At 45.0% G+C, this 23,078-nt stretch overlaps 1 protein-coding gene across 2 annotated transcripts in view; it reads right to left on the bottom strand.

Moving 5' to 3' along the window:
- The window catches only part of slc35f3b (solute carrier family 35 member F3b), a 149,010-nt gene that overhangs the window by 26,628 nt on the left and 99,304 nt on the right, over nucleotides 1-23,078 (bottom strand). For both annotated transcript variants that reach the window (XM_031813108.1, XM_031813109.1), the window contains 2 exons: nucleotides 5,866-6,092; nucleotides 5,602-5,723 (listed from right to left, as the gene is read on the bottom strand). In XM_031813108.1, coding sequence (XP_031668968.1) covers nucleotides 5,602-5,723; nucleotides 5,866-6,092 — 349 coding nt within the window. The remainder of the gene's footprint in view (nucleotides 1-5,601; nucleotides 5,724-5,865; nucleotides 6,093-23,078) is intronic.

Raw genomic sequence — 23,078 nt, 5'->3', positions numbered from 1 at the left:
AGATCTCCATACCCATCCCGGCCCAGGCCAATCCAGGCTGCCAGATCTCCATTCCCATCCAGGCCCAGGCCAATCCAGGCTGCCAGCTCTCCATTCCCATCCCGGCCCAGGCCAATCCAGGCTGCCAGCTCTCCATTCCCATCCCGGCCCAGGCCAATCCAGGCTGCCAGCTCTCCATTCCCATCCCGACCCAGGCCAATCCAGGCTGCCAGCTCTCCATTCCCATCCCGGCCCAGGCCAATCCAGGCTGCCAGCTCTCCATTTCCATCCCGACCCAGGCCAATCCAGGCTGCCAGATCTCCATTCCCATCCCGGCCCAGGCCAATCCAGGCTGCCAGCTCTCCATTCCCATCCCGACCCAGGCCAATCCAGGCTGCCAGATCTCCATTCCCATCCCGACCCAGGCCAATCCAGGCTGCCAGCTCTCCATTCCCGTCCTGGTCCCATCCAGGCTGCCAACCAGACAATTATATTGCACCTAGACAATCTTACTGACACATCAATTACTGAACCGAACAATGCCAAGTGAGGCAGCTACTGTAGCTTGAGCCTCCAGGTTTAGGCTATCTGCCAGAGTGGCCTGGCCAACCGTTCGGACACCAGGAGGTTGAAAACTGCAGTTCAAAGCCTCTCAGAACTTTGATGTTTGACTGTTTGACTACTCAAGGGTAATTATATTTCTAGGCTGGCCACAAACAGCACTATACAAACAGGAAGTTATGTACTGTTAGTCCTGGTCAGTTAGGTAGTTATGTACTGTTAATCCTGGTCAGTTAGGTAGGTACTGTTAGTCCTGGTCAGTTAGGTAGTTATGTACTGTTAGTCCTGGTCAGTTAGGTAGTTATGTACTGTTAGTCCTGGTCAGCTAGGTAGTTAGGTACTGTTAGTCCTGGTCAGTTAGGTAGTTAGGTACTGTTAGTCCTGGTCAGTTAGGTAGGTACTGTTAGTCCTGGTCAGTTAGGTAGGTACTGTTAGTCCTGGTCAGTTAGGTAGGTACTGTTAGTCCTGGTCAGTTAGGTAGGTACTGTTAGTCCTGGTCAGTTAGGTAGGTACTGTTAGTCCTGGTCAGTTAGGTAGGTACTGTTAGTCCTGGTCAGTTAGGTAGGTACTGTTAGTCCTGGTCAGTTAGGTAGTTAGGTACTGTTAGTCCTGGTCTGTTAGGTAGTTATGTACTGTTAGTCCTGGTCAGTTAGGTAGTTATGTACTGTTAGTCCTGGTCAGTTAGGTAGTTATGTACTGTTAGTCATGGTCAGTTAGGTAGGTACTGTTAGTCCTGGTCAGTTAGGTAGTTAGGTACTGTTAGTCCTGGTCAGTTAGGTAGTTATGTACTGTTAGTCCTGGTCAGTTAGGTAGTTATGTACTGTTAGTCCTGGTCAGTTAGGTAGTTATGTACTGTTAGTCCTGGTCAGTTAGGTAGGTACTGTTAGTCCTGGTCAGTTAGGTAGTTAGGTACTGTTAGTCCTGGTCAGTTAGGTAGTTATGTACTGTTAGTCCTGGTCTGTTAGGTAGTTATGTACTGTTAGTCCTGGTCTGTTAGGTAGTTATGTACTGTTAGTCCTGGTCAGTTAGGTAGTTAGGTGCTGTTAGTCCTGGTCAGTTAGGTAGTTAGGTACTGTTAATCCTGGTCAGTTAGGTAGGTACTGTTAGTCCTGGTCAGTTAGGTAGTTATGTACTGTTAGTCCTGGTCAGTTAGGTAGTTATGTACTGTTAGTCCTGGTCAGTTAGGTAGGTACTGTTAGTCCTGGTCAGTTAGGTAGTTATGTACTGTTAGTCCTGGTCAGTTAGGTAGGTACTGTTAGTCCTGGTCAGTTAGGTAGCTACTGTTAGTCCTGGTCAGTTAGGTAGGTACTGTTAGTCCTGGTCAGTTAGGTAGGTACTGTTAGTCCTGGTCAGTTATGTACTGTTAGTCCTGGTCAGTTAGGTAGTTAGGTACTGTTAGTCCTGGTCAGTTAGGTAGTTATGTACTGTTAGTCCTGGTCAGTTAGGTAGTTAGGTACTGTTAGTCCTGGTCAGTTAGGTAGTTATGTACTGTTAGTCCTGATCAGTTAGGTAGGTGCTGTTAGTCCTGGTCAGTTAGGTAGGTACTGTTAGTCCTGGTCAGTCAGTTAGGTAGTTATGTACTGTTAGTCCTGGTCAGTTAGGTAGTTAGGTACTGTTAGTCCTGGTCAGTTAGATAGTTATGTACTGTTAGTCCTGGTCAGTTAGGTAGTTAGGTACTGTTAGTCCTGGTCAGTTAGGTAGTTAGTTACTGTTAGTCCTGGTCAGTTAGGTAGTTAGGTACTGTTAGTCCTGGTCAGTTATGTAGTGTTAGTCCTGGTCAGTTAGGTAGTTAGGTACTGTTAGTCCTGGTCAGTTAGGTAGTTAGTTACTGTTAGTCCTGGTCAGTTAGGTAGTTAGGTACTGTTAGTCCTGGTCAGTTATGTAGTGTTAGTCCTGGTCAGTTAGATAGTTATGTACTGTTAGTCCTGGTCAGTTAGGTAGTTAGGTACTGTTAGTCCTGGTCAGTTAGGTAGTTAGGTACTGTTAGTCCTGGTCAGTTATGTAGTGTTAGTCCTGGTCAGTTAGGTAGTTAGGTACTGTTAGTCCTGGTCAGTTAGGTAGTTATGTACTGTTAGTCCTGGTCTGTTAGGTAGTTATGTGCTGTTAGTCCTGGTCAGTTAGGTAGGTGCTGTTAGTCCTGGTCAGTTAGGTAGGTACTGTTAGTCCTGGTCAGTTAGGTAGGTACTGTTAGTCCTGGTCAGTCAGTTAGGTAGTTATGTACTGTTAGTCCTGGTCAGTTAGATAGTTATGTACTGTTAGTCCTGGTCAGTTAGGCAGGTACTGTTAGTCCTGGTCAGTTAGGCAGGTGCTGTTAGTCCTGGTCAGTTAGGCAGAGTGGCCTGGCGGTGTGGATGTGGAGCTGTAGGAGGTTGTTTTGGTCAGGCTCCAGAAAGATGACAGGGCAGATAAAGCCCACTGGACACTAACAGGCCACGTACAAACAGACAACAATACACTATAACTACAATCAGTTAATGAGGTTGAGGGCAATGCTTCATTTCATTACTGAACCTGGCTATATGCCTGAATCCATAACAATAGACCTCTTTGACTGGGGCTGAACCTAAGCCCTGAACTTCAGCCTGGAACTAAACTCAAGCACCAGATTAAGGCTAAGATTCTATCTGTTTCATGTTTTCAGCAAAGGCACCTTTTAAAGACAATTTCCGATTGAGCCGACATATTTTGTGTTTACCGTGAATGGGATCTCAGTAAATATGGAACATTACCTATAAAAGCCACATTGTCGACAACCTGCAATCGCATTGAATCCCGTCCTAAGCCCCAGTAGAAAGTGGTCCGATGACAACTGCGATTGGCCTCTGCCATGCTGTCATGTATCAGTTATGTCGTGTGGACTGGTGCCAGCTCTTCCACGCACTGTGTGGACCGACACATGCTAGGGCAGGGCTGCTTTAACCCAAGAGAGGAGAAGAGCATCTGGCAGCTCACTGAAGTCTCTCCTCATTTCAGCCTATCATCTGCTGCTCTCCAGCCCCTGCATTTTCAAGGAGATCAGAACTCTGTTGATATTTCATTTGTTTTCTGAAAGGACAGAGGGACAGGAGAGTAGGAGACACTCTGCGCATGTGTCTCTAATGGTTCTCTATTCCCTAGTGCCTGGTACTCTAGTTCTGACCAGAGCCCTATGATCCCTGGTCAAAATATGTGCACTGTAAAGGGAACAGGCTGCCATTTGGAAGGGAACAGGCTGCCATTTGGAAGGGAATAAGTGCCATTTGGAAGGGAATAAGGTGCCATTTGGAAGGGAATAAGGTGCCATTTGGAAGGGAATAAGGTGCCATTTGGAAGGGAATAAGGTGCCATTTGGAAGGGAATAGGGTGCCATTTGGAAGGGAATAGGGTGCCATTTGGAGGGGAATAGGTGCCATTTTGGGACGTAGCCACTAGGGAGAGTGGCCCAGGTGGATAATAAATTAGACCACACTATGGTATAACACAAGCTCTGCTGTCTCAATACATTAGACCACACTATAGTATAACACAAACCCTGCTGTCTCAATACATTAGACCACACTATAGTATAACACAAACCCTGCTGTCTCAATACATTAGACCACACTATAGTATAACACAACCCTGCTGTCTCAATACATTAGACCACACTATAGTATAACACAACCCTGCTGTCTCAATACATTAGACCACACTATAGTATAACACAACCCTGCTGTCTCAATACATTAGACCACACTATAGTATAACACAAACCCTGCTGTCTCAATACATTAGACCACACTATGGTATAACACAAGCTCTGCTGTCTCAATACATTAGACCACACTATAGTATAACACAAGCCCTACAACACAGACCATGCTATTACAACACAGGCCATGCTATTACAACACAGGCCATGCTATTACAACACAGGCCATGCTATTACAACACAGGTCATGCTATTACAACACAGGCCATGCTATTACAACACAGGCCATGTCTTTGTATTTGTACTTTCTACAGGCTACACAGCAGCAGATGAGTAGAAAGGCTGTGTTAGTAAGCTAACATTATAAAGGCTGTGTTAGTAAGCTAACATTATAAAGGCTGTGTTAGTAAGCTAACAGTATAAAGGCTGTGTTAGTAAGCTAACAGTATAAAGGCTGTGTTAGTAAGCTAACAGTATAAAGGCTGTGTTAGTAAGCTAACAGTATAAAGGCTGTGTTAGTAAGCTAACATTATAAAGGCTGTGTTAGTAAGATAACAGTATAAAGGCTGTGTTAGTAAGATAACAGTATAAAGGCTGTGTTAGTAAGCTAACAGTATAAAGGCTGTGTTAGTAAGCTAACAGTATAAAGGCTGTGTTAGTAAGCTAACATTATAAAGGCTGTGTTAGTAAGATAACAGTATAAAGGCTGTGTTAGTAAGATAACATTATAAAGGCTGTTCAGTATGCAGGCCACACAGTCAGAGCCACGGGAGCAGGGAGAGCCCAGAACCAGATCCATGCATGAGCACTCTTAGAAGCTCTGACAAACACGCACACACATGCAAGCATGCACAGACACATACGTACGAGCACGAGTGCATGACTGGAAGCACTCACAGGCATGGAGGCATGTATGCACACACACACGCACGCACTGACACACACACACAGTTCTATGTGTGTGCAGCAGCAGGCCAGTGGAGATCAGGGATTCCTCTCAGAGGAAGAGCACATCATGTGACTAAGCTGATCTACCTGTAGACACAGGCTTTTGTCCAACTAGAGACTGCTGCAGCTCAACACACTATACCTCCCACCTAATTTAGGAAAGTAATGACTTCTTACCTCCACTTATAGACAACCAGAGGTAATATGAATCCCAGAGCCATCATGAAACACCAGAGCCACAAATGATGATGTATAAACTTGATAAAATGGCATATTATATTACAACAAGGCTACATTTGGGTTTCCATGATACTCTGCTATGCCTCTCAATGCAGTCTGAAATAGTTTTCACTCCTTCTTTGTCCCCTGGTGTCCTTTGTTAGACCTTTAGGACAACAGTTGATGTAAACAGTATAAATACATTGCATTGATTGATTGATTACCTGAACCTCTGTCTGGGGGTCTGTCTCTCAGGGCTCTTACACAGGTGTCCGATGTAGTAGAGAGGGAAGAACAGGCAGTTCCAGGTGGTGGCGAACCAGGTGAGGGTGAATGGAGCGTCAAACTGGGTATCCAAAACAAATGACTTTAACATTTTTATTAACAGGTTTCATCTGGCACTCGCTAGCACTCAGTGGTGGATCGTGTCAATCTGAGTTTGTGTGTGTGTGTGTGTGTTTAGCATGCAACTTCGTCAGGTTCTTCACCTGCTTAAAGGTGAGCTTGGCCAGCTGGGTGGACCCCGCCCACGATGAGCACACACACATCACCATGGCAACGCCCCACAGCGCCTTCCGCACCTGTACGGCCGTGACTTTGATGCAGCAACGAAGTCTCCACCTCCCTGTAGCAGGCTCCGCCCCCGGCGCCCCGCCGTTTGCCGCCTGGCCGTCCGCTGTGCTGCCCACCACATTCTCTCTGGGACGGTCTTCTCCTGAGCACAAAGAAAACAGTAGTAAACTATGAGACCAGAGTAGAGATTTAGAGGAGTTGTCTACATCACTACAGTATGAGACCAAGGTAGAGATTTAGAAGAGTTGTCTACATCACTACAGTATGAGACCAGGGTAGAGATTTAGAATAGTTGTCTACATCACCACAGTTTCAGACTAGGGTAGAGGTTTAGAAGAGTTGTCTACATCACTACAGTATGAGACCAGGGTAGAGATTTAGAAAAATTGTCTACGTCACTACATTATGAGACCAGGGTAGTGATTTAGAAGAATTGTCTACAGCACTACAATATGAGACCAGAGTAGAGATTTAGAAGAGTTGTGTACAGCACTACAATATGAGACCAGGGTAGTGATTTAGAAGAGTTGTCTACATCACTACAGTTTCAGACTAGGGTAGTGATTTAGAATAATTGTCTACGTCACTACAGTATGAGACCAGGGTAGTGATTTAGAAGAGTTGTCTACAGCATTACAGTATGAGACCAGGGTAGAGATTTAGAAGAGTTGTCTACAGCACTACAATATGAGACCAGGGTAGAGATTTAGAAGAGTTGTCTACAGCACTACCGCATGAGACCAGGGTAGAGATTTAGAAGAGTTGTCTACAGCACTACAATATGAGACCAGGATAGAGATTTAGAAGAGTTATCTACATCACTACAGTATGAGACCAGGGTAGAGATTTAGAAGAGTTGTCTACAGCATTACAGTATGAGACCAGGGTAATGATTTAGAAGAGTTGTCTACAGCACTACAATATGAGACCAGAGTAGAGATTTAGAAGAGTTGTCTATGTAACTACAATATGAGACCAGGGTAGAGATTTAGAAGAGTTGTCTACAGCACTACCGCATGAGACCAGGGTAGAGATTTTCTGTGGAACTAGAATTAGAATTAAAGGTGTCACATGGCATCAGAGACCCGTAACTGCTAAATCCTACAGATGTTATAATATATTGAGATTACATTTTAAGAGACAACTCTAAAACTTTATTGCATTTTTCAATTCAATAAGCTATTATGACTCTTCTATATCCATTATCCACACCGAATCTTCGATAATCTGAAGTAGCCTAAGTCACTTTCAGTAAGTACAGGTCCTTCACACAATGTCAACACATTCTTCATTCAATAACCTATTACAGCTTACAGTATCTATGCCCACACAACACGTTTCATCCTCCACTGAATATTACTTATGTCTATTTCAGGTCGTTTACAGTTTAACTGAACTCGGACAAAATCTATTACACAAAATATGGTGTTCGAATGTGACAGTGTGTGTGTGTGTCTGGCAGTCATTCTGCAGCCAAACAGAGGACAGGAGAGGGCAGGGGCTGATACCCAATCTGAGACGACTTTTACTCAGGAGTCTTTGCCTCTTGACTTACAATGACACACACACACACACACACACACACACACACACACACACACACACACACACACACACACACACACACACACACACACACACACACACACACACACACACACACACACACACACACACACACACACACACAGAGAGAGAAACACACAGACAGAGACACACACACACATCATTCATGTCTCTTCCATCATTGTCTGTCTGGGACATGTCAGGACTAACTTTGTTTGACTGTGACTTTGAAGAAGTGATGAATGTTTTAGAGAAAACTTGTGTGCAGACAAACAGTAGGTACTTGAAAACACACAGAGATTATTGGACATACTGGCTCTCTTCCTAGAGCCATACAAAAATACTACAGCATCACCAAGAGGAGAATAGCATCACCAAGAGGAGAATAGCATCACCAACAGGACAATAGCATCACCAACAGGACAATAGCATCACCAACAGGACAATAGCATCACCAACAGGGCTATAGCATCACCAACAGGACAATAGCATCACCAACAGGACAATAGCATCACCAACAGGACAATAGCATCACCAACAGGACAATAGCATCACCAACAGGACAATAGCATCACCAACAGGGCAATAGCATCACCAACAGGGCTATAGCATCACCAACAGGGCAATAGCATCACCAACAGGACAATAGCATCACCAACAGGGCTATAGCATCACCAACAGGGCAATAGCATCACCAACAGGGCAATAGCATCACCAACAGGGCTATAGCATCACCAACAGGGCTATAGCATCACCAACAGGGCTACAGCATCACCAACAGGGCTACAGCATCACCAACAGGGCTATAGCATCACCAACAGGGCTATAGCATCACCAACAGGGCTACAGCATCACCAACAGGGCTATAGCATCACCAACAGGGCTACAGCATCACCAACAGGGCTATAGCATCACCAACAGGGCTACAGCATCACCAACAGGGCTATAGCAAGCACCCAGAATAATAACATAATAACAACGAATCCAAAGATAATAGAACAAGACAAGATCCCTTATGGTTCACCATGTTACGTTGTTTCATAACCATAGCTATCATCTATCTGCATGCAGCTCCTGCCTTCTCCGGCTTTTCGTGTGGCTTTGTCGCCATCACATTAACATGAGGGATTTCCCTAATGGTGTTTTCACTCTAAAGAGTGTGCTGTGTGTGTGTGTGTGTGTGTGTGTGTGTGTGTGTGTGTGTGTGTGTGTGTGTGTGTGTGTGTGTGTGTGTGTGTGTGTGTGTGTGTGTGTGTGTGTGTGTGTGTGTGCATGTGTGTGTGTCAGGGTGTGTGTGTGTGTACCACAGAGAAGCTAATACCTACTCATCTTCAGCCGTTAGCTACAGAATATACTCCTCCTCATGCAGTCTTGGAAACACAAGAACATTATATAACTTCTGTCAAGGCAGCTTGAAACCAGGATTTACCTTCTCACTCATCACATGACCTATTGACTAATGTCAAAAGAAACACCATTAGAAAGATACTGCAGTACTGTACCAACATTAGATACTCTAGTCATGTACTGTAAATCTCTGTAACTCAATATTGAATCTGTATTCATGTGTGAAATAGCCAATTATTAAGAATGTCAGTTTGTTTCAATAGGCCTTCACCAGTGGCGGTCGGTGCTGTTTACGATTAGGGAGGACAATTGTTTTATGAGCATACCCTATTTCTATTACAGCATATTGGATGATTGTCATTCATATTCCATTCACCCAGTTCAATGTAGCATGGATAGGTTTAGGCTACTACATGATGCTCTAATGTTCCCTGTACCCATCACAGGGTTGCTACAACCTAGCCTACGAATTAAAGTTTATAACGTGCAGTAGGTGCACAGGTTGAGAGACAAGTTGGAGTAATCAAGGTGACAGACATTGACACATTCAATAACACCTTGCACACTCTTGCCTGCATCTAGCTGATCTGGGGTGGAATCATTAGTCAACAGTTGGCAAATAAGAGTTTCTATTGGACAAATTCAGGTAGGTCCATGTTTCGTTCCATCGGTGGAACTTTCATTAATAGCCACATACAGGCCTCCCGGGTAGCGCAGTGGTTAAGGGCGCTGTACAGCAGCGCCAGCTGTGCCATCAGAGTCCCTGGGTTCGCGCCCAGGCTCTGTTGTAACCGGCCGTGACAGGGAGGTCCATGGGGCGACGCACAATTGGCCTAGCATCGTCCGGGTTAGAGAGGATTTGGCCGGTAGGGATATCCTTGTCTCATCACGCACTAGCGACTCCTGTGGCGGGCCCGGCGCAGTGCACGCTGGCCAGGTTTCTAGGTGCACGGTGTTCCCTCCGACACATTGTGTGGCTGGCTTCCGGGTTGGATGCGTGCTGTGTTAAGAAGCAGTGCGCCTTGGTTGGGTTGTGTATTGGAGGACGCATGACTTTCAACCTTCGTCTCTCCCGAGCCCGTAAGGGAGTTGTAGTGATGAGACAAGATAGTAGCTACTACAACAATTGGATACCACGAAATTGGGGAGAATAATTAAAATAAAATAAAAATAGCCACATACAATGTTAATAGCCACATACAAAAAGCATCTTCACTTTACTCATTCCTACTGGCATCTACCTGCTCTCCTCCTCTCACCTTTTCCCTTCGCTTGTGGACTTCAGTGTACAACACAACAGCTGTCTGTGACCAGGCAACAAAAAAGATTCCAAGCCAAACCTTCATACCATAAATGTCACCATATTAGCTTGCGTCATAGTCAACATACAGTAGCTACTAGACCTAGTGCGTTAGTAAACCCGCTACAATCATGCAGAACAGTGTGCAGCAAGCAGTTTAGCAGTTACACCAGCGGGCCCAGGTGGCAATAAATTAATAAAACCGAACGTTTACCTTGACTTGAAGTGTTCCAGTGTTGGATAGCCTTAGTCTGCTAGCTAACATAAATAGCATTCCTCTCTGTTTGAGCTGGGTGTTTGAGGTTAAATTAGCTAGCTGCAAAGTGAAAGTTAAAAAATACAGTGAAGTATAGCTAGCTTTTTCTCGCTCTCTGCTGCTTCGCCTTCATTTTTGAAGAAATTAAGTTGTTAAAAACTGTTCAATTATTGTATTGTTTTCTCTTTGAGTCAACTACTCACCACATGTTATGCACTGCAGTGCTAGCTAGCTGTAGCTTATGATTTCAGTACTAGATTCATCCTTTGGTTCTTCGATTGAGTGAGAGTGGACAAAATGTGGGGCAGCCGAAGAACCCTTTTGGAACCTTTTTTCTGGTGTGAAATTTAATCTCAAATCAATACTGTTTGCAATTAACAGTGACACAAAACTGTTGCCCTCTGAGAAGAGGATCAAAATATATTCTTCATAACGTAGGACAGCTGCAAGGTCTGTCAAACTGTAATCTTGTTGTAGGTCTTATACTGGTTTTAGAAAGGCTCCTACTACTCCTAATTTGTTCTTAACTGACTTGCCTTGTTAAATAAAATTAAATATAACAGATGTGCCTTGTTCATTTGTGGAATTTCTTTACCGATAATACATTAAATAATACATTAAAGCCAATCAGTTGTGTTGTGACAAGGTAGGGGTGGTATACAGAAGATAGCCCTTTTTGGTAAAAGACCAAGTCCATATTATTTCAAAAACAGCTCAAATAAGCAAAGAGAAACAACAGTCCATCATTACTTTAAGACATGAAGGTCAGTCAATCTGAAAAATTTGAACGTTTCTTCAAGTGCAGTCACAAAAACCATCAAGCGCTATGATGAAACTAGCAGACATGAGGACCTCCACAGGAAAGGAAGACCCAGAGTTACCTCTGCTGCAGAGGATAAGTTCATTAGAGTTAACTGCACGTCAGATTGCAGCCCAAATAAATGCTTCACAGAGTTCAAGTAATACACACATCTCAACATCAACTGTTCAGAGGAGACTGCAGGAATCAGGCCTTCCTGGTCGAATTGCTGCAAAGAAACCACTACTAAAGGTCACCAAGAAGAAGCAGAAGAGACTTGCTTGGGCCAAGAAACACGAGCAATGGACATTAGACCAGTGGAAATCTGTCCTTTGGTCTGATGAGTCCAAATTTGAGATTTTGGTTCCAACCACTATTCATGAGTGGATCATGGAGGTGGACGTGTGATGGTGTGGGGGTGCTTTCCTGGTGACAGTTTCCTGGTGCTTTCCTGGTGTCTGAGATTCATTTAGAATTCAAGGCAGACTTTACCAGCATGGCTACCACAGCATTCTGCAGTAATACGCCATCACATTTGATTTGCGCTTAGTGGGATTATAATTTATTTTTCAACAAGACAAGGACCCAACACACCTCCAGGCTGTGTAAGGGCTATTTGACCAAGACAGAGAGTGATGGAGCGCTGCATCAGATGACCTGGCCTCCAAAATCACCTGAACTCAACCCAATTGAAATGGTTTGGGATGAGTTGGACCACAGAGTGAAGGAAAAGCAGCCAACAAGTGCTCAGCATATGTGGGAACTCCTTCAAGACTGTTGGAAAAGCATTCCTCATGAAGCTGGTTGAGAGAATGCCAAGAGTGTGCAAAGCTGTCATCAAGGCAAAGGGTGGCAACTTTGAAGAATCTAAAATATATTTACACTTTTTTGGTTAAAACATTATTCCATATGTGTTATTTCATAGTTTTGATGTCTTCACTATTATTCTACAATGTAGAAAATAGTAAAAAATAAAGAAACATTCTTGAAAGAGTAGGTGTGTCCAAACTTTTGACTGGTAGTGTACGCCCACAAACACCTACCCAATGGTCATTATAATCACGAGATATGCAACAAGTTGTGCATGTGATACTGTCAGTGCGCAGATCTACAGGCACGGACAGGAAACGGAGTTTGTGCCAAAACTTGTACCTAGCTCATGATTACTGTTATTTTCACCGAATAAACGTCAACGCAGTTCTGACACAGAGGCAATTAGCGTTTAATGGCACAATGGGGGCTATAACAGCCATCCTAGACAGGTGATTAATGGAACTACAGGGTTATATCAGCCACTCTAGACCAGGTGATTAATAGAACTACAGGGCTATATCAGCCACTCTAGACCAGGTGATTAATAGAACTACAGGGCTATATCAGCCACTCTAGACCAGGTGATTAATAGAACTACAGGGCTATATCAGCCACTCTAGACCAGGTGATTAATAGAACTACAGGGCTATATCAGCCACTCTAGACCAGGTGATTAATAGAACTACAGGGCTATATCAGCCACTCTAGACCAAGTGATTAATAGAACTACAGGGCTATATCAGCCACTCTAGACAGGTGGTTGGAATTCAATGCCTGGTTTCATTCTACTCTTCTAGACTTAAATATATAACTTGAAATATGTAATAGGGCCATGTGTGACCGTTGTATTCCAAGGACCAGGAGTAATATAGGACCAGGAGTAATACAGGACCAGGAGTAATACAGGACCAGGAGTAATACAGGACCGCTGTATTCCAAGGACCAGGAGTAATACAGGATCAGGAGTAATACAGGACCAGGAGTAATACAGGACCAGGAGTAATACAGGACCAGGAGTAATACAGGACCGCTGTATTCCAAGGACCAGGAGTAATACAGGATCAGGAGTAATACAGGACCGTTGTATTCCAAGGACCAGGAGTAATACAGGATCAGGAGTAATACAGGACCAGGAGTAATACAGGACCAGGAGTAATACAGGACCAGCAGTAATACAGGACCAGGAGTAATACAGGACCAGGAGTAATACAGGACCAGGAGTAATACAGGACCAGGAGTAATACAGGACCAGGAGTAATACAGGACCAGGAATAATACAGGACCAGCAGTAATACAGGACCAGGAGTAATACAGGACCAGGAGTAATACAGGACCAGGAGTAATACAGGACCAGGAGTAATACAGGACCAGACGTAATACAGGACCAGGACTAATACAGGACCAGGAGTAATACAGGACCAGCAGTAATACAGGACCAGGAGTAATACAGGACCAGGAGTAATACAGGACCAGAAGTAATACAGGACCAGGACTAATACAGGACCAGGAGTAATACAGGACCAGGAGTAATACAGGACCAGGAGTAATACAGGACCAGGAGTAATACAGGACCAGGAGTAATACAGAACCAGGAGTAATACAGGACCAGGACTAATACAGGACCAGGAGTAATACAGGACCAGCAGTAATACAGGACCAGGAGTAATACAGGACCAGGAGTAATACAGGACCAGGAGTAAAACAGGACTAATAAACCTCGGATGCTGCTTGTTGAAAAAGTCTTACTCGTTTTCTCCTCTGGTGAACCTGCATGTTTCTCCCAGATTGTGTACCCTGTGTTCTCAGTAAACCTGAGAGTTACACCCACCTCATAGTCTGGTAATACAACACCCATCCGTAGCACGCGCTCCAGCAGGTGTATCTCACTGATCATCCCTAAAGCCAACACCTCATTTGGCCGCCTTTCGTTCCAGTACTCTGCTGCCTGTGACTGGAACGAATTGCAAAAATCGCTGAAGTTGGAGACTTTTATCTCCCTCACCAACTTCAAACATCTGCTATCTGAGCAGCTAACCGATCGCTGCAGCTGTACATAGTCTATTGGTAAATAGCCCACCCTTTCTCATCTACCTCATCCCCATACTGTTTTTATTTATTTACTTTTCTGCTCTTTTGCACACCAATATCTCTACCTGTACATGACCATCTGATCATTCATCACTCCAGTGTTAATCTGCAAAATTGTAATTATTTGCCTACCTCCTCATGCCTTTTGCACACATTGTATATAGACTCCCCCTTTGTTTTCTACTGTGTTATTGACTTGTTAATTGTTTACTCCATGTGTAACTCTTTGTTGTCTGCTCACACTGCTATGCTTTATCCTGGCCAGGTCGCAGTTGCAAATGAGAACTTGTTCTCAACTAGCCTACCTGGTTAAATAAAGGTGTTCTCAACTAGCCTACCTGGTTAAATAAAGGTGTTCTCAACTAGCCTACCTGGTTAAATAAAGGTGTTCTCAACTAGCCTACCTGGTTAAATAAAGGTGTTCTCAACTAGCCTACCTAGTTAAATAAAGGTGTTCTCAACTAGCCTACCTGGTTAAATAAAGGTGTTCTCAACTAGCCTACCTGGTTAAATAAAGGTGTTCTCAACTAGCCTACCTGGTTAAAAAAAGGTGTTCTCAACTAGCCTACCTGGTTAAATAAAGGTGTTCTCAACTAGCCTACCTGGTTAAATAAAGGTGAAATAAAAAAATAAAAATAAAAAAAAATAATAAGGGGCAGGTAGCCTAGTGGTTAGAGTGTTGGGCCAGTAACTGAAAGGTTGCTGGATCGAATCCCCCAGCTGACTAGGTAAAAATATGTTGTTCTGCCCCTGAATAAGACAGTTAACCCACTGTTCCCTGGTAGGCTGTCGTTCTAAATGAGGATTTGTTCTTAACTGACTTGCCTCGTTAATTTTTTTAAAACTGCAATGGATACAAGGTTCATTTGATGTTGTTTTGGTGGCTAGGCCACCCATGCAGCGCCTTGCTATCAAATGTATTAAGAGCATTAAACATACCTTAGAGAGTATCACTCTTTTTCAGAGTTTGAATGAACACCTTATAGAAGATTAAGTACAACGTTTAACCATTCTAGATCCCTGGTGAAAATAAAACATACCTCTGACATCCGGTGACGTGTCCGTGTTCCTCATTAAGAAAGAGCACAGACATGTTGTGTGGGGAGGTACATCTTCGTGTGTAAATGAGGATGCAAAACTATTACATTTGTGTAGCTTAAAAACCTCTTAAGGATCTCTACAGATCGGTGTCCCACCCGGGACGGTTGAGCTAAGGTGCGCTAATGTGATTAGCATAACGTTGTAAGTAACAAGAACATTTCCCAGGACATAGACATGTCTGATATGGACAGAAAGCTAAATTCTTGTTAATCTAATGGAATGGTCCAATTTACAGTAGCTATTACAATGAAAACATACCATGCTATTGTTTGAGGAGAGTGCACAGTTATGTACTTGAAAAATGTATATATTGACCAATTATGCACACTTGGGCAGACTTGATAGAACATTTTGAACAGAAAGACAATGGTTCATTGGATCAGTCTAAAATGTTGCACAAACACTGCTGCTATCTAGTGGCCAAAATGTAAATTGCGCCTGGAGTCCTAAGTCAGTTAATGGCCTTTCTCTTGCATTTCAAAGATGACGGGAAAAAAGAAGAAAAAATTTAATCTTTGTATTATCTTTTACCAGATCTAATGTGTTTTATCCACCTACATTCATTTCACATTTCCACAAACTTCAAAGTGTTTCCTTTCAAATGGTATAAGAATATGCAAATCCTTGCTTCAGGTCCTGACCTACAGGCAGTTAGATTCGGGTATGTCATTTTAGGCGAAAATGGAAAAAAACTTCAATCCTTTCACCCAGAAAATATACCTCTCTGTTGATATCACATACATTATCAAGCATTTCACACATTATTATCCAGATACTGACTGTTAGCACTTGATGGTCTATAGCAGCTTCCCACAAGAATGGGCTTCAGGTGAGGCAGATGAACCTGTAGCCATATTACTTCAACAGTATTTAACATGAGATCCTCTCTATGTTTTACAGGAATATGGCTCTGAATATAGACCTCAACACCCCCCCCCCCCCCCCTTGGCACTTCTGTCTTTTCTCTAGATGTTATAACCATGTATTGCTACCACTGTATTATCAAAGGTATTATCTAAGTGAGTTTCAGAAATAGCTTAATTTGGGAAGGGAATCTAAGGCGGCTTAATTTGGGACTCTAGAATAGTAGACCATGTCAGCTGTCAGCCATATTGAGTGTACCCATGTCAGCTGTCAGCCATATTGAGTGTACCCATGACGGTGCAGCCAAATTGCCCCTCAAATAGTCTGAAGGGCTTTACCAATTCCAGTAGGCTGATTCTATTGATATGTCTGAGATACTTTCATTTAAGAAGTGATTCTTTCCTTACTGTTCCATTCAGCATCTGAGTGAGTGAGTGAGTGAGTGAGTGAGAGAGAGAGAGAGAGAGAGAGAGATGTCTACTGTTTGCTGATGATTTGGTGCTTCGGTCCCCAACCAAGGAGGGCCTACAGCAGCACCTAGATCTTCTGCCAGACCTGGGTCCTGACAGTAAATTTCAGTAAGACCAAAGTAATGGTGTTCCAAAAAAGGTCCAGTCACCGGGACCACAAATACAAATTCCATCTAAACACCGTTACCCTAGAGCACACAAAAAAAACTATACGTACCGTGGCCTAAACATCAGTGCCACAGGTAACTTCCACAAAGCTGTGAACGATCTGAGAGACAAGGCAAAAAGGGCTTTCTATGCCATCAAAAGGAACATAAAATTTGACATACCAATTAGGATCTGGCTAAAAATACTTGAATCAGTTATAGAACCCATGGCCCTTTATGGTAGTGAGGTCTGGGGTCCGCTCACCAACCAAGAATTCACAGAATGGGACAATCCCCCAAATTGAGACTCTGCATGCAGAATTCTGCAAAAATATCCTCTGTGTACAACGTAGAACACCAAATAATGCATGCAGAATCCAGAAAAGAGCTGTTAAATTCTACAACCACCTAAAAGGAAGCGATTCCAAAACCTTCCATAACAAAGCCATCACCTACAGAGAGACGAACCTGGAGAAGAGTCCCATAAGCAAGCTGGTCCTGGGGCTCTGTTCAGAAACACAAACAGACCCCACAGAGCCCCAAGACAGCAGCACAATTAGACCCAACCAAATCAAGAGAAAACACATTGGAAAAAATGTACAAAAAAACAGAGAACTAGAATGCTATGTGGCCCTAAACAGAGAGTACCTAGTGACAGAATACCTGACCACTGTGACTGACCAAACTTAAGGAAAGCTTTGGCTATGTACAGACTCAGTGAGCGAAGCCTTGCTATTGAGAAAGGCCGCCGTAGGCAGACCTGGCTCTCAAGAGAAGACAGGCTATGTGCACACTGCCCTCAAAATGAGATGGAAACTGAGCTGCACTTCCTAACCTCCTGCCAAATGTATGACCATATTAGATAGAGACACATATTTCCCTCAGATTACACAGATCCACAAATAATTTTTGCTTGCTTTGGCAATGTTAACATATGTTTCCCATGCCAATAAAGTCCCATGAGTTTAATTGAAATGAGAGAGAGTTTCTCTCTAAACAGCTTCATTTGGGTAGGGACTTTCCTTATTTGTAGTGCTGCGGCCTTTGACCTTGCTGGTACATTACATTCATTACAACACAGTCTCTGATTGCTATCGACCCCAATGCCTGCAGAAGGTCAGCAACCCATTCTGTGTTTAGAGCCGTTACAGAATCTTCTATTGAGACTTTGTGATGATGCACTTTAAATTACAATTGGCTTTAACTCTTGCAGTAGGCAAGTCCATGTTATATTAGTCAGGAGAGACAGGCTATGTAAATGTCATTGTTTGATGAGCAATAAACTTGCTATCGCACTCTGATTCTTCATTCACCATCACTGCCTGACTGAAACAATATGGTTTAGATTACATGCTGAAGTAGATGAATGATGATGGAGGAAATGAATCAGATTCAATATTTATTTGCCATTCCAAGCTCTACACCTTTTATTTATTGTACCTTTATTTAACTAGGCAAGTCAGTTAAGAACAAATTCTTATTTTCAATGACGGCCGAGGAGCAGTGGGTTAACTGCCTGTTCAGGGGCAGAACGACAGATTTGTACCTTGTCAGCTCGGGGATTTGAACTTGCAACCTTCCGGTTACTAGTCCAATGCTCGAACCACTAGGCTACCCTGCCGCCCACTACACAAGATTTGGCATTGGATTGACAGAACGTCTGGGCGGCAGGGATAAAATGATGAATCAGCTAAGGGAATGGGAACACACACACAAACACACCCACACACACAAACACACACACACACACGCACGCAGACAGACACACACAGATGTTTATCAAAGTGTTCCACACACAACAGCGACGATGATGAGAGTCGTGTTTCTCTGTCTCTATTCTGAGCTGTGAGTGTCTCTTTGTCTTTATGCTGAAGGTCATCTCCACTCTGCTCAGTTTGTCCTTCCTGGGCCTCCATCCATCTCACATCCTGTGGCCCTGGCCACTGACTCCTTACTGCAGACTGTGTGTGTGTGTGTGTGTGTATATACACGTGCGTGCATGTATGTGTGAGCATGTGTTCGCTTGTCTATGTGTGTGTGTGTGTGTGTGTGTGTGTGTGTGTGTGTGTGTGTGAGCATGCGTGCGCTTGTCTATGTGTGTGTGTGTGTGTGTGTGTGTGTGTATACATGTGCGTGCATGTATGTGTGAGCATGCGTTCGCTCGTCTATGTGTGTGTGTGTGTGTGTGTGTGTGTGTGTGTGTGTGTGTGTGTGTGTGTGTGTGTGTGTGTGTGCCTGGCCATGAGTCCATACTGCAGCACAGTTTAATCTTCCAAAAGTAGCCACGGGCCAAGCCAGCCAATCAACACCCTGGGAGAATCAGGGACAGAGACAGAGCTAAGCACTTTATTCACTGTCAGCCTGGATGGATTTAATAGACTTTGTGGACACTTAGTTACAGTGCTGTAGTGCTATGGTGACATTATGAACTATTGTGAGTGTGTTTCAACTGAAACAGTTTCAGGACAGTATTTAGTTGGGCCCAGTTACTGTGTCATGGTGACATTATGAACTATTGTGAGTGTGTATCAACTGAATCAGTTTCAGGACAGTATTTAGTTGGGCCCAGTTACTGTGTCATGGTGACATTATGAACTATTGTGAGTGTGTATCAACTGAATCAGTTTCAGGACAGTATTTAGTTGGGCCCAGTTACTGTGTCATGGTGACATTATGAACTATTGTGAGTGTGTATCAACTGAATCAGTTTCAGGACAGTATTTAGTTGGGCCCAGTTACTGTGTCATGGTGACATTATGAACTATTGTGAGTGTGTATCAACTTAATCAGTTTCAGGACAGTATTTAGTTGGGCCCAGTTATTGTGTCACTAGCTACCTGCTCTAACCACTAGGCTACCTGCTCTAGCCACTAGGCTACCTGCTCTAGCCACTAGGCTACCTGCTCTAACCACTAGGCTACCTGGCTACCTGCTCTAGCCACTAGGCTACCTGTTCTAACCACTAGGCTACCTGGCTACCTGTTCTAACCACTAGGCTACCTGCTCTAGCCACTAGGCTACCTGCTCTAGACACTAGGCTACCTGTTCTAACCACTAGGCTACCTGCTCTAGCCACTAGGCTACCTGTTCTAACCACTAGGCTACCTGGCTACCTGTTCTAACCAGTAGGCTACCTGGCTACCTGCTCTAACCACTAGGCTACCTGTTCCAACCACTAGGCTACCTGGCTACCTGTTCTAACCACTAGGCTACCTGGCTACCTGCTCTAACCACTAGGCTACCTGGCTACCTGCTCTAACCACTAGGCTACCTGTTCTAACCACTAGGCTACCTGGCTACCTGTTCTAACCACTAGGCTACCTGGCTACCTGTTCTAACCACTAGGCTACCTGGCTACCTGCTCTAACCACTAGGCTACCTGGCTACCTGTTCTAACCACTAGGCTACCTGGCTACCTGTTCTAACCACTAGGCTACCTGGCTACCTGTTCTAACCACTAGGCTACCTGGCTACCTGCTCTAACCACTAGGCTACCTGGCTACCTGTTCTAACCACTAGGCTACCTGGCTACCTGTTCTAACCACTAGGCTACCTGGCTACCTGCTCTAACCACTAGGCTACCTGGCTACCTGTTCTAACCACTAGGCTACCTGGCTACCTGTTCTAACCACTAGGCTACCTGGCTACCTGCTATAACCACTAGGCTACCTGGCTACCTGTTCTAACCACTAGGCTACCTGGCTACCTGCTATAACCACTAGGCTACCTGGCTACCTGTTCTAACCACTAGGCTACCTGGCTACCTGTTCTAACCACTAGGCTACCTGGCTACCTGTTCTAACCACTAGGCTACCTGGCTACCTGCTATAACCACTAAGTTACCTGCTCTAACCACTAGGCTACCTGGCTACCTGTTCTAACCACTAGGCTACCTGCTATAACCATTAGGCTACCTGGCTACCTGTTCTAACCACTAGGCTACCTGGCTACCTGCTATAACCACTAGGCTACCTGGCTACCTGTTCTAACCACTAGGCTACCTGCTATAACCACTAGGCTACCTGGCTACCTGTTCTAACCACTAGGCTACCTGGCTACCTGCTCTAACCACTAGGCTACCTGGCTACCTGTTCTAACCACTAGGCTACCTGGCTACCTGCTCTAACCACTAGGCTACCTGGCTACCTGTTCTAACCACTAGGCTACCTGGCTACCTGCTCTAACCACTAGGCTACCTGGCTACCTGTTCTAACCACTAGGCTACCTGGCTACCTGCTCTAACCACTAGGCTACCTGGCTCCCTGCTCTAACCACTAGGCTACCTGGCTACCTGTTCTAACCACTAGGCTACCTGGCTACCTGCTATAACCACTAGGCTACCTGGCTCCCTGCTCTAACCACTAGGCTACCTGGCTACCTGTTCTAACCACTAGGCTACCTGGCTACCTGCTATAACCACTAGGCTACCTGGCTACCTGTTCTAACCACTAGGCTACCTGGCTACCTGTTCTAACCACTAGGCTACCTGGCTACCTGTTCTAACCACTAGGCTACCTGGCTACCTGTTCTAACCACTAGTCTACCTGGCTACCTGCTATAACCACTAGGCTACCTGGCTCCCTGCTCTAACCACTAGGCTACCTGGCTACCTGTTCTAACCACTAGGCTACCTGGCTACCTGCTATAACCACTAGGCTACCTGGCTACCTGTTCTAACCACTAGGCTACCTGGCTACCTGTTCTAACCACTAGGCTACCTGGCTACCTGTTCTAACCACTAGGCTACCTGGCTACCTGCTATAACCACTAGGCTACCTGGCTACCTGCTATAACCACTAGGCTACCTGGCTACCTGCTATAACCTGCCGCCCCAAAGTGTAGGCTTATGCTATTTTTTATTTTTTATGTGAGCGGTAGATCTCGGCCTGCATTTTGTCTCACAAAGTGATCTTGACTCAGAAAAGGTTGGTGACCACTAAACTTGTGTGTGTGTGTGTGTGTGTGTGTGTGTGTGTGTGAATGGGGAAGGGAGATGAAGAGTGTCCTCCACTAAATGACTGGGCCTTTTAAAGCTGTTGAGGAGGCTACACACTAATCACTGAATGATACAGCATGGAACACTTAACTACATCACGGAATACTTCAATGATCAAGGTCACTGGAGGATTCGGAAGCAATACTACTATAGTCAATGGCCTCTCCTATTTGTTCACCAATCACTCATGTTAAATACAGTACTGATTAGAACATAGGATGAGCCAAGTACTGAGGGAAGGTTTTCTCATTTTCTTCTCCTTCTCTCACTGTCATCCTCCCTCCTTCTCTCTCTGTCCTCCCCCTCCTTCTCTCTCTGTCCTCCCCCTCCTTCTCTTTCTGTCATCCTCCCTCCTTCTCTCTCTGTCCTCCCCCTCCTTCTCTCTCTGTCCTCCCCCTCCTTCTCTTTCTGTCATCCTCCCTCCTCTCTCTGTCCTCCCCCTCCTTCTCTCTCTGTCCTCCCCCTCCTTCTCTTTCTGTCATCCTCCCTCCTTCTCTCACTGTCATCCTCCCTCCTCTCTCTGTCCTCCCCCTCCTTCTCTCACTGTCCTCCCCCCTCCTTCTCTCTCCTTCTCTCTCTGTCCTCCCCCCTCCTCTTTCTGTCTTCCTCCCTGCTTCTCTCTCTGTCCTCCTTCCCTCCTTCACTCATGTCCTCCTCCCCCTTCTCGCTCTGTCCTTCTCTCCTCTCCTCTCCTCTCATCCCCCCTCATTCTCTCACTGTCCTCCCTCCATCTCTCTCTGTCCTCCCCCCTCCTTCTCTCACTGTCCTCCCTCCATCTCTCGCTGTCCTCCCTCCTTCTCTCACTGTCCTCCCCCCTCCTTCTCTTTCTGTCCTCCTCCCTCCTTCTCTCTCTGTCCTCCCTCCTCTCTCTGTCCTCCCCTCCTTCTCTCACTGTCCCCCCCTCCTTCTCTTTCTGTCCTCCCGCCTCCTTCTCTCTCTGTCCTCCTCTCTCCCTTTCATTCTCGTCCTAGTATTTTCCCTTCCTTTTCTTCCCTTCAGCCCCTGCTCCGGCTCCCTAGTCCATGTCATTATCTCTCTCTCTGTCTGCCTCGCTCCCTCCTCTCTGTCCTCCTCTTTCCCTCCCTCTCTCTGTCCTCCTCGATTCCTCCTTGGGTTTCCTTATTCTTAGTTTCTTCCCCACGTCCCTGCTATGTGTGGTTCTCTCTCTCTCTTTCTGTCCTCCTCTCCCTCTCTCTCTTTCACCCCAAGGAGTAATGCTCTGCTCTGCAGAAATATCTCCTGCTGATAGCTGCAAATCCCAAACCTGCCAGCAGAACCCTGTCCTCCCTCCTCCCTGCCTGCAGAACCCCGTCCTCCCCCTCCCTGCCTGCAGAATCCTGTCCTCCCTCCTCCCTGCCTGCAGAACCCTGTCCTCCCTCCTC

Source organism: Oncorhynchus kisutch, unplaced genomic scaffold, assembly GCF_002021735.2.
Source record: "Oncorhynchus kisutch isolate 150728-3 unplaced genomic scaffold, Okis_V2 Okis04b-Okis11a_hom, whole genome shotgun sequence".
NCBI classification, from domain to species: Eukaryota; Metazoa; Chordata; class Actinopteri; order Salmoniformes; family Salmonidae; genus Oncorhynchus; species Oncorhynchus kisutch.
This window is presented reverse-complemented; position numbering and strand designations above follow the sequence as displayed.